The sequence below is a fragment of the Typha latifolia genome, chromosome 8, assembly GCF_019914945.1.
Source record: "Typha latifolia isolate L0001 chromosome 8, TyphaL0001v2, whole genome shotgun sequence".
NCBI classification, from domain to species: Eukaryota; Viridiplantae; Streptophyta; class Magnoliopsida; order Poales; family Typhaceae; genus Typha; species Typha latifolia.
In genome coordinates this window covers 4,294,506-4,307,209 of record NC_133093.1, presented here as the reverse complement: position 1 = coordinate 4,307,209, position 12,704 = coordinate 4,294,506, and the positions used below count along the sequence as shown (strand labels likewise).

At 37.0% G+C, this 12,704-nt stretch overlaps 1 protein-coding gene across 1 annotated transcript in view; it reads left to right on the top strand.

Annotated features, from left to right (window-relative positions):
* Window positions 1–12,704, top strand: part of LOC140793736 (centromere/kinetochore protein zw10 homolog) — a 52,856-nt gene that overhangs the window by 15,071 nt on the left and 25,081 nt on the right. Inside the window, exon 7 of the mRNA XM_073145412.1 lies at window positions 5,913–6,005. Within this exon, the coding sequence (XP_073001513.1) occupies window positions 5,913–6,005 (93 nt within the window). The remainder of the gene's footprint in view (window positions 1–5,912; window positions 6,006–12,704) is intronic.

Genomic DNA, 12,704 nt, shown 5'->3' with positions numbered 1-12,704 from the left:
TTATTATATGCAAATTCAGCAATTGACAGTTTTTGATCCCAGTCTCTTAGATTCTCGCTGACAAAAATTCTCAGTAGGTTTCCTAAACTCCTATTGACTACTTCAGTTTGCCCGTCAGTTTGTGGGTGGAAAACGGTTGAATACTGAAGCATGGTTCCCATCTTATGCCATAGGGTTTTCCAAAAATAGCTAGTGAATTTCACATCCATATCTGATACAATAGTTTTTGGAAGCCTGTGCAGCTTAACGATTTCATCAAAATAGATTTTAGCAACTTGAGAGGCGTCAAAAGTTTGAGAACAAGGTATAAAGTGGGCCATCTTTGAAAATCGATCCACCACCACAAGAATGGAATCATGCTTTCGGATGGTCTTTGGAAGTCCAAGTACGAAGTCCATACTAACATCTTGCCAAGGACAATTAGGAATAGGTAGAGGCGTGTACAATCTCGTATTTTGCTTTCACTGCTTAGCGAGTTGACATGCGTGACATCGACTAACAAGTTTCATAACATCTCTCTTTAGGCTTGGCTAGAAAAATCGATGTTCCGTAGCTTCAATAGTTTTCGCATGCCTAAAATGTCCAGCTAAAACTGAGCATGTAATTCCCAAATTAAAAATTCTCTTAACGAGGTGTTGGGAATGCATAACTTTCGGGACTTAAATAGATAGCCATCTTGTAAGATGAAACCATCTATTTCTTGAGTTGCTCCATCGCTTAATAAATTGTAAACTTCATGAAAATCCGGACATGATTCTTAATCAGTTTTGATTTTATAAACCCTATTACTTTTGCATTCATCCCTGAAAGAAGAATCATGCGACGACTCAGTGCATCAGCCGCTTTGTTGTCTGCTCCAGACTTGTGTCGTAAGGTGTACGTAATAGTCCTGAAGAAATTCAACCCACCTGCCGTGTCTAGCGTTAAGCTTCTTCTAGGAGTTAAGATAACGAAGAGCTTCATGGTCAGAGAAGATTACGAATTCTTGAGGGAGCAAATAATGTCTCTAGTGGCGAAGAGATTGAACCACAACATAAAATTTCTTATCATAAGCGGTATACCGTTGTCTAGTTTCATTCAGATTTTCACTAAAGTAGGCAATCGGATGACCATCTTGGCTCAGGATTCCTCCTATACTAACTCTAGAAGCATCACAAGTGACCTCAGAAACTTTAGTAAAATCGGGGAGTCATATGACATGAGCTTCCACCATTTTCTTCTTGATTTCAGTGAAAGCTTTAGTGGCACTTGCTAATCACTCAAATTCACCTTTCTTGAGACATTCTGTTATCGGAGCCATAATTGTACTAAACCCCCTGATGAACCGACGATAGAAGGTAGCGAACCCATGAAAACTTCTCACATTTCTTATGGTACGGGATTCAGGCTATTCATTAATAGCTTTGACTTTATTAGGGTTAGTAGACACTCCTTCGGATGAAACAACGAAACCCAAGAAAACAACTTTATTTGTCAGAAAGGTACATTTCTTAGGGTTTGCATACAGTTGCTCTTTCCTCAAGACAGCACAGATTTGACGAAGATGATCTATATGTTGCTCCCGAGATCGACTATAGATAAGGATGCCATCAAAGTATACGACTAAAAATTGTCCCATAAAAGGTTATAATATTTGAGTCATCACTCTCATAAAAGTACTCGGAGCATTAATCAAGCCAAAAGGCATAACCATCCATTTATATAACCCTTCTTTTGTTTTAAATGCAGTCTTCCATTCATCGCTAGGGCGTATACGAATTTGGTGATAGTCACTTTCTAAATCTATCTTTGAAAAGATCGTGGCCCCTGTCATCATCCAGCATGTCATCCAAACTAGGAATGAGAAAACGGTATTTTACCGTTATTCGATTAATGGCGCGGGTATCGACGCACATGTGCCAAGTTTCATCTTTATTTGGCGTTAACAATGCAGGATCTGTGCAAGGATTTAGGCTTTCCTTCAAAAAGCCTTTTCTCAATAACTCGTTAACTTGTCGTTTGAGTTCAACATATTCAGTTGGGTTAAGTCTGTAATGAGGCAAGTTAAGAAGAGATGCACCCGGAATGAAATCGATAGCATGTTGAATATCTCTCATTGGTGGCAATTTTTCTAGGAGATCCTTTGGAAAGGCATCCGAGAATTCCTCAATAGGAGTTTCTCGAGCAACAAGAATCATAATAGGAGTTTCTTTACTCATCTCGCGTTCAATGCTTCGCACACTAATCAAGCTGACTTTACTATCCGAGTGGATGGGATCAGACTTCTTTTCCACCTTACAATTTCTAGGCTGCGATGGAAGAATTTTGATCTTCTTACCCTCGTGTTTAAACATGCAGATATTTGAACGACCATAACTATACACATCATTATCAAATAGCCAAGGTCTTCCAAGGATAATTTGACCCACATCCATGGTCAATACATCGCACCAGATTCTATCCTTATAAGTTGTGAATTCAATTGGAACCAAACAACGCTCTTTTATCTCAACCGTGGTTGAATTAATCCACGAAACCTTGTAAGGATTAGGATGGGAAACTGCTCTCAGGTTTAGTTTTGAAATATTGGTGGAGGACACGACATTTATACAGCTCCTACTATCCACAATTACTTTGCAATTTTTGTCTCCAATTTTTGTGAATGTGTGGAAGATGGAGCTACGCCTCCAATCATCATTGACTTTAGGTTGAGAGAGAGCACATCTAACGACATGTAACCTTGTGGAGTCTATGTGCCTCAGGCACCCTAGAGTAGTTTCTTCCTCTTCGTCTTCAAAATCTCCTTCTTCACCGTCTACATGTGAACGTATCTATCAAAGTCTTGGTCAGAGTCTTCTTCGAAGGGTTCCTCAATTAAGCTTATTTTATACGGGCTTACATAATTTGCAGCAACATGTCAATTGCCTTGACACTTATAGCATTTGACCCAGAGATTAATTTTAGAAAAGTCTTTCTCGATGCTCTTACCCTTGTATTCTACCTTGGATTGTGAAAGGCGGCTACGGGTAGATCGATTAAAAGATTGATTGGTAGATTTGGTTTGATGAGGACCCGTAAAGGATTTATGAATTTGAGGTCTTGTTTCGTAATTCCTTCAGATGTGGTTAGGTCTAGACTCCTCTAAGTCTTGAACTAAGCTGTAGGCTTTTTTCAAAATATCAATGTTACGGGCAAAGAGTTCACTTCTCAAATCTTCGCGCCGGCCAGCCCTAAATCTGAACAAGATTGCATCGGGGTTTTCGATTCGATCACGCTACACCGAACTAGCAGTTCATCAAAAGCCGCAACGTAATCCTTAGCGGACTTACTCCCTTAGGTAAGTTGATTCTATCTGTCTATAAGTTTAGGGTAATAAGGTGTGAGATATTTACGTTTTAACTCATTTTTCATATCGACCCAACTTTCAATTGGAAGCTCACCCCTAATCTCACGAAGAGTCTCGACGTTGGTCCAATATTGATTTGCTTGCCCAGTCATTTTTATGGCAGCAAACTTGACCTTTCGGATTTTTGACATATCATACCATTTAAAATAACGATCCATGTCTTTGATCCAGTCCAAGAAGTATTGCGGATCTAAACGACCATCAAACATCGGAGCATCGACTTTAATGCTTCGAAGGTACCGTTTATCAAGATCTCGCTCATTCCCTTGAAAGTGTTGACGAGGTAAAGGAGTGGGAGATTCACCATGTTCAAGATCAAGACGGTAATTATTTTGAGGAGTGGTGTGCTCATGGGGTCTTTCTACCTTATGTAGTCATTCATTGGTCACCCGTTGATACCCAAACAAAGTATCCTAAGTATCTCTGACTTGTTGAGCTAAGGTATCTAGTGGTGCAGGTCCCTTCTGTCAGCAACCATGACTGGCACAACAACAATGCCAGCGGCGTCGGCTGCAATGCCTGAGATAGTGGAGAGATCGGATGGTCCGGCGGTGATGGTCACAGTCAGCTACGGTAGGGAACAAGGCACAACGATCACTCCCTTCGGCAGTAGCGATCAATCTCAGTGAAGGTGACGAGAGATCAAGGCACGAGCGTCGGTGTCGGTGTTGTCAGCGATGGCTGCAGGCGTCAAGAGGGACGGCATCACCGGTGAAGAATAAAGTCGTTGGCGGCGGAGAAGGAGGGCATCACGAGAAGCCTTGGTAGCGGCGTCATCGGTGGAAGGCGTCAATGCGGTGTCGCCGTCGTCGGGTGGAGGAAATGGGTCGAGGTAGCGTCGGCGTTGAGCAATGGTGCCGAGGCGGTGTCGTTGGATGGAACGACGGTGTCGGGGCGGCGTCGTCAGGGCGGGGCAGAATTAGGGCGGCATTGTCGAGGCGTCGTCGTCAGGGACTTGACGGCGTCGGGGCAGCAGCGATGGGGAATTAGGCTAGGGCTCGGTGTGAGGTGAGGGGAGGTTGGGGCTGAAGATGGCTAACGGGTTGAGATGAAGATGACTAACGAGTTGAGAAGTTAGATTAATAGGTTTTGGGTTTTGGATTAATGGGTTTTGGGTTCAAGTTTGATGGGTTTTGGGGTTGGGTTGGGTTGGAAGTATTTGGGTTAATGGATGTGAGTGAGTTTGGGTTGGGTGGCTAATGGGTTTGAACTTGGAGCTGATTTGAATGGGTTGGTTTCAATTTAGGGAGGAAAATTTTTGAAAATTGGGAATATTGGAGGGAGAATAAAAAAGGCAGTTTGGTAGAGGTTTAGGAAAGATGGGATTTGTTGGGATGTTGAGAAGAAAAAGGAAAGTTGGTAGGAAGTTTAGGGAAAGAAGGAATTTGTTGGGATTCTAACATAAATTAAGAGCCAAAAATAGAAATTTCGAAATTTTAAAACACTGAAAATTCAATTTGATTTTTGATTTTTTTTTTCAATCTATAATGAAAATAAAGATGGACCTAGGCAGTAGATCACTGAATAATGTAACAACAGACTTTTGAAGGACTTGGAATCTTATGTGGTGGTGATTCCGCTATGACAACAAACTTTTTTTGTTCCTCGTCGATGGTAATTTCCTTGCTCGTCGTGCGTCAGATTTCTTGACGTTCCGGTGTTCGTGGAGCGATTAGTCGTGCGAAGAACAAATGTGAAGCAGCGTAAAACTCGGGAGGAGGGACGTCCATAAACTAGGATCCTTTCCTTTGATACCAAAAATGATGCAAAACGTGGTGGAGAGAGATGAGAGAGGAAAGTAAGAAAGAAATGAATGGAGTTTCACACCTCCACTCTAAGAAACGGTTTTATACCAAAATTTTCTAGAGAGCAAAATCATATAAACTTTCATTAACCTCCAAAAAAAGTTAACGGCTCTATATATAGATCTACAATAAAATTAAGCAAAAAACACCCTACATAGGAAATAAACAAAAGATACCCTAAATAAATAAAAATCATAATCAAATTCCTATAGAAGTGATCATCAACTATCGGCGCCTCCTGCGCTAGTACATACGCCGTCGAGTCCTATCAGTGATGTCCACATCGGTTCAACTCGGAAAGAATTGTAGAGAATTTTTAGTGATGTGAATATAATTATTCTCAATAAAGTTGCTTTTTGAATAACCATATGCCTTAAGCTAGGGATGAGATATCCTATTAAATAAGTTCTACAGTTAGTGAAGATGGAAACATAGTGCTGCTAAAAGTTAGAAACAAGGGCTCTGGATGCAACACCACAGCATCATAATATTCTCCTCTAACTTTACTTAAGATTTGTACTTTATTTGGTAATTAAGTAATTATAACTTAAAACTTATAACTTTATAAGAATTATTTGTTTGGTCTAGTAAGTCACTAACTTTTATCTCCTTGTCACTTCACTGAAATATATGTTTTCCATGTAATGCTTCTGAGTTCTGACCTTTTCCTGATCCATAAGAGTTTTGTTGGGCATTAATTTGAATTGATAAAATCAGTGCAGGATGCTAGTGTGTCATCCGCAAGAGTGGCAAAGGAGTTCTATCATGCTGCTAGGGATGCCTTACTTTTATACAAGGCTGTTGTACCAGTCAAGGTTTGTGGTCAATCAACTGCAAATATAAAACTTTCAAAGTTTATTCATTCATTTCCATATGATTTTATAACTTTAAATGGTTATTATATTGGCAGCATTTAGCCCCTAACCATTGTAGGGACATGGTAAGGTGGCGTTAAAATTTTCTTATTAGTAATACAGACTAATGTAGTTGTTTCTCTAATAACAAAGGGAAATGCTAAGGTATTGCTTTCTTGCTGCAGAAATCCAATGCACTTTTATTGACATGTTTATTTTTAAAGTTCTGTATCGATCATTGACATGGGTAAGATATGGATATGGCATGTTATGGGTGTGCCAATTCAGGCACATATGCCAAAGTTACATGCTATATATAATTATATACATGTATTTGTGTTAGACTTTAGTCCCAGGCTCCTAGCTATTTTGCGTCAGCTATATGGATATGGATATGGATCCTTTCCACCATTATCTCTATTTAATACGTTGGTCGGTGCCAAATAAAGCACTCATTCATTGACAAAAAGTTCTGATATTTTTAGTAGTCCAAAATATTATGGCAGATCTAGTTACTAAAAGTTAACTAAGAAAATTTGCTCTATAAGGTTTCACTTGTGGTTGAAACCCTTATATGAGCCATGGTAGCAACTAAGATCAACATGTATCAAAGAAAGAACTTTCTGACCTGATTAGGAAGAGTTATGGCCTTCTTCAATGTAACTTATTTTCTTAGGACTCCAAAAATATACGTAAAAATTATCTGAGAAGCATACAACATGTGTTCACATTTTTATTTTTTATCTTAAAAGGTAGGTACTAAAAATTATATTAATTATCTGATTGTATATTGGATCCAATATGATATTCGAGATAGACAATACTTTTTTCCTAGAAGTTCATCTACGAAGATGCAGGAACATGTAAGCAATTATTGTAAGGTAGAAGAAAGAATTGATGCTAATGGAGTATTAGGTACAAAAAGATATCATGATTGATGGGTCTCTTCCCTTCATTGCTGTCACACTTTGCTTAGAGACAAGACATGTTGTGTAATTCGAGAAAATAATCTCAAGAGACATGAAGCCATTGATAAAAAATCTTGTCATGACTAAAGTCAACAATTATAATTCAAGTAATAATCTGACAAACAATATCCAAATCATTCATAAGGTTTAAGAACCAATAATTTGGCCATAATAAAACAAGTTAAATAAGCTAAAACTAATCCTTAGGTCCTTATGTGGAGGATTTCATTTTTGAGCTTGGTCTCCAGAGTCCAACCTTAATTTATTCTAACTTGCTCCTAAAAAACAATATTTTTAACGAGCTCGACTCTTAGCAAGTATTCCACTATATTTATGAATATGTCTAATGACAGAAAAATCAACATGGGATATATATAATATAGTGTAATATTTTGAAAGGCGGCCGTCGGTGGCGGGCGGTCATCCCACCGCCTAGCACCTAGGTGGAAGGCGGGCAACAAGGCGGGTGACAAGGCGGTTTAGCATTTTCATATATATATATATATCACTTGTTATGGATGTGAATTGTCAATATATATACTATATTAGTACTAAAAATATAGAATCACAACCAAATAACGAAGACAAATAATATGACCAACATTATCAAATTAATAGATTAAGATTAATTAGAAAACTAATTAGCAAAATTTTTAGGACAGTGAGAAAATTAGCATTAATAAATAACATGTTTAAATTAATAAAGAATTAGCAAAACATTAATAAACCGATACTTATGATAGTCGTGACTGCGATCTCTTTCTTCTTTTGCTTAACAAATTATTATAGATAGTTAATAAATAATTAGCAAACTAATTATTGAAATTTCAAAATATTACTATAGATTAGAGAGATTAGCTGAATAGGGAAGAAAGAGAGAGGGAACCGGCGGCCTCGAGAGTGAAAGGAAAGAAGAGAAGAAGAAATAGGAGAAATAGGGAAAACTTCCTTGCAGCTTGCCGTTGCCGTTGCTGCTCTTGCTGTCGTCGCCGCTAGGGGTGCAATCAGGTTGAGTTAAGTGGGTTCGGATCGGGTCAACTTCATCATGACATGAACACGACCCAATTAATAAATAAGTTGCATTTAGTAGACACAAACACGACCCGATTATTAAATGGGTAACACAACACGACCTGTCTAACCTATTTAATAAATGGGTTGGGTTAACCCGACACGTTAACACGACCAGTCTAACTCGTTTAATAAATAGGTCAGATTCACCTGACACGTTAATATGACCTGTCTAACTCATTTAATAAATCCTATATAAAATTTAATATTTAAATACAAATAAAATAATTTATTTCCTACTCAAAACTCATACAACATTAAAATTACAATTCTAATAATTTACCAGAACAAAAGTCCATACAATAAAGTTTGGAGTTTAGAACAAAGTTTTAACTTTTAAGCCAAAATCCATACGACAAATTGTATGGAGCAAAATTTAGAACAAAATTTACAACAAATTCGTACAACAAGTTTTAGTTCTAACTCTCAAATCTAACAATCCTATGACAATTAGAACAAATCTAACAATCCCATGACAATCCTATAACAATCTAACAATCCATACAATAAGGTTCATTTCTTTGTCCAGCAAAATATTGCTAGCTTTAAAATCACGGTGAACTATGCATAGCCTCGAATCCCTATGAAGATATAGGAGCCCTCGAGCGATCCTCTCTATAATGTTGAAACGCATCTTCCAATCTAGTGATGCTTGCTTGATAGGATCTACAGAAACCAAATTAAATGCTCATTAAGCAAAACGAGAGAAGTATAAATTAGGTAGATATATAAGCCTTTTCTTTCATCCCCTTCTTCTCCATACCGACTTGGCCCCGAGATTTCTATTGTGGCCTTAATTTGAGAATGATTACCAGAAAACAAGGATTCTTTCTACCCACCATTTTGCAGCAAATCTGTTTTAATCCAATCACAAAATTTTAAATCAAATTTGGAGTTGAAATTAAGAAATATTCCATCATAATTTAACTCTCATTGATTAGGGTAGTGCTAAATCTTTACCCTTGATTTGCTTTCTGTACTTCCACCATAGAAAGCTGCAAGTTGCTAAGATAAAGACTACCACTATAGGCACTATTACAATTGGTATCCAATGGATACCTGCCGACCAATGTTCAAAAAGAATAGCATTAACAAACAGGTAAACTCAATGGAAGTTGCTTTATGCACAATTGTAAATTACTGAAGTAAGAAAATGATTATCTCTATTCTCGGGATCTCCATTCCATTTACCGGATGTATAGTTCCATTCACCTGCTGTGTTCTCATCTTTCTTCCAGTCAGATTTAACCCACCGATTCTCCCACCCATCTTGATATTACAACAAGAAATGACAAAAATCAGTAAGTACATCAAACTACAATACCACAAAATGAATCACGACTAGAAGGAATTATTTGCGATAATTGATAATAATAAACAAACTGATTTATATATCAACACGATCATTGGTCAAACCAAATCAACCAATAATTGATTATCCGTCAAAAGAGGGATTAATGTTACAACAATAGCTTTACAGTAATGCCAGTAAAAGACAGCATTCACCGAATTACATGAAAGGATTCCATTCCAAATATTCCAAATAAGTTATTAAATATGAATGGCACTATTTTAGCACCACAGCTTCACATGATCATTAAAGTTGAGGGACTGCTATCATAATCACAAGATCCACGATTCATGAGTTAAGCCATAAACCCTGGAAGACTAAACCCTAAACAATATAATCGAAAACATGAGGCGGCTGCTGCAGAAAGAGAGAGTGGATGAGTGAGGTAAGGATTATGTTTAGATATTAGGTTATATATATATATATATATATTGGGTTAGCGGGTTGAACCGATATGACTCATATACTTAAACAGGTCAAATGGGTCGAAACGGGTCAGTGGTATAAACTTAAACACGACCTGATTTATTAAATGGTTTAGGCGGGTTGACCCGTTTACGACCCGAACCCGATTATAGTAAACCTAAACCCGATTAAGAGTCGGGTTATCGTGTCGAGTTACCGGGTCTGGTTAATTTTTGCCAATCCCTAGTCGCCGCTTGAGAGAGGAGGATCGAGAGAGATGGATTTAGGGTAGAATAGTAGTATCGAGTGAGAGAAGATTAAGGGAATCAATTACAATCTTTTTTTAAAGTTAGCCAAAACTCGATCCGCATCTACCGACTCAACTTGGGTCTACCAACCCGATTTGCGTCTACCAAATTAGCGGGTTGCCAAGCGCCAAAGCGGTCCGTCCCGAGCGCCAATGCAACCTGCCTGTTTTTGGTAGGCCGCATTGCTACTTTGTGGGGCGGCAACCAAAACCGCTTTTCAAAATAGTGATATAGTGCATCAATAGACATAAACTCATATATAACATTTTCTCAAAATAAGTACATTAAACCTAGGTCTAATAACTCTTTGAAATTGAGTCTCCAACTCTTGCAGTTTTGCTAGTCCCGTACCATGGGGGTTTAGATATTGGTATAGTGCTAATAGTCAAATCTATTGTGAACTCAATCTCACGATTCAGGGATAATATAGGAAGATTTTTAAGAACGACCCTCACAATTGAAAGTTCTTCTAGTTTTGGTGTTGATTATTGCATGTCTATAATAGATGCTATGTAACCCTATAGCCTTTCTTCAATAATTCATTAGCATAAAGTGCAGATATGATGCTAGTTCGAGGGAACTTTTTCTTTCCCTGAAAGAAAAGTTTAGGTTGTCCAAGTATAGTAAAAATAATTTTTTTTTCTGCCTATAGTCAATTGTTGCATGATGTGCAGCCAACAAATCCATACCAAGGATGACATTAAAATCATGCATCTCTAGAGATATAAGATCCACCAGAAGGATCTTGCCCTCAAATTCTACCATGTAGGATTTGCATACATACTTTAAACATATAGTATTTTCCAAGGTTCGAAAAATCGGGATCAGAATCGACCTTTCGAAAAAATGATACGGATCGGCCATATCGGCTGTATCGGTCGCCTGGATCGGATCGGACTTTTTAATTACATAAAATTAATTATATACATGAAAAAAATAAGAAAAGAAAAAGCTTACCAAAAATAAGAAAGAAAAAGAAAACTATAGTGCAATAAAAATTGAAAAAAAGAAGAGATTAGAAAGAGCGTGAGTGGAAGAAAATCAAACAAAAAAAAACCATGATGCATTAAAGAAGAAGAAGAAAAAGAAGAAAAATAAGAAGAAAAGAGAAGAAAAAGGGAGAGAGTGGAAGAAATGAAAAAGTGAGAGAGAAATAAAAAATTAATTAAGAAATTATATACAGGAGTTTGTCGGAGTTTATTGGAGCTAGATCTCTCAGTAAGAGAAACAATGATTATATGTAAGGAGAGAAAAAAAAGAAAGAAAGAGTAAAAGAAAGAAAAAGAGTAAGAGAGAGTGAACAAAAAGTGAAAGAGAGAAAGAGTTCGGATCGAGTCGGCGAGCCATGGTACTTCCTATTGGTGTGGATACATCTAAGTAGGTATCCATATGCTTCGGTGTGATAGATAGTCTATGTATAAATACGGGTGTAGCAAAAAATGTAATAACCAAAAATTAATAAATAAAAACATTTATTATTTTAATAATAATAGTTAATAGTAATGATGATGATGATGATGATGATGATGATGAAAACATGGAATCAGGGGAATTAGCGGGTGAGGCAAGTTTTCTTTTTTATATTTTCTCTTAATCCAAAAATTAGTAGTTAAACTTTTTTAATTAGATCAAATATGTTAGATTAACTTATGAAGAATGCTTAAATTTCTATATGTGATTTTGCTTGTTTTGACAATATAGTGATATCATGACTCACATATGAAATGATTTATTTATTTGCTATTAGTATTAATTATTGAAAATTAGAAATTTTATATTAGAGTAATTTCTTTTAGATAATTAGACAAATCTGTCCATTAAATATTTACTTTATTTTATTTTCAGCAAATAATTATAGAAGATAATCATGATATGAAAGTATTTTATTAGTTCCAAATTTTTTTATTCAAAAGGTATTTACATCTAGACATTATTTAAATTTATTCATAATGAATTTTTTTGTAAAATTAAGAATCTAGATGTTAAATGATCATGACATGATTATGGAATGACTTAGTATAAATTATATTGGTGAGATATTTGTAACCCAATTTGAGAGATGACTCTCACGAAAAGGTTCTTGGAATGTAATGCCACAACATACCACTAAGTGACTAGTAAGATTAGGAAAAAGAATCTTGGAATTTTGTCTGTGGTGACTCTAATCTTACTTCACAGTTATAAGAAAAGTCAGTAGAGCGCTGCAACATTATATTGTGAACCTATTCGGATCAACTATCTTGAATAGTCTCGAGGAACATCTCAATGGTGACTAGTAGTGCAATGTTGCTATGAGTCAGAGTACTTATTAAATAGATAATATGACATACTTATCAGTTTAACTAGCTGCCCCACCAAGGCCAATGACGTTGTTGCAAGGCGGCCTGATAAGAAGAGCATGCTAGATAAGTTGCAAGTGTTCAATGCATATCATAATTGTCACCATCAAAGGGGGGGCATATTCTCTGCCTCCCCTCTCTCTCTCTCTCTCTCTCTCTCTCTCTCTCTCTCTCTCTCTCTCTTCATGTGTGACAACCTAGTAGGTGATCTTAGGGTG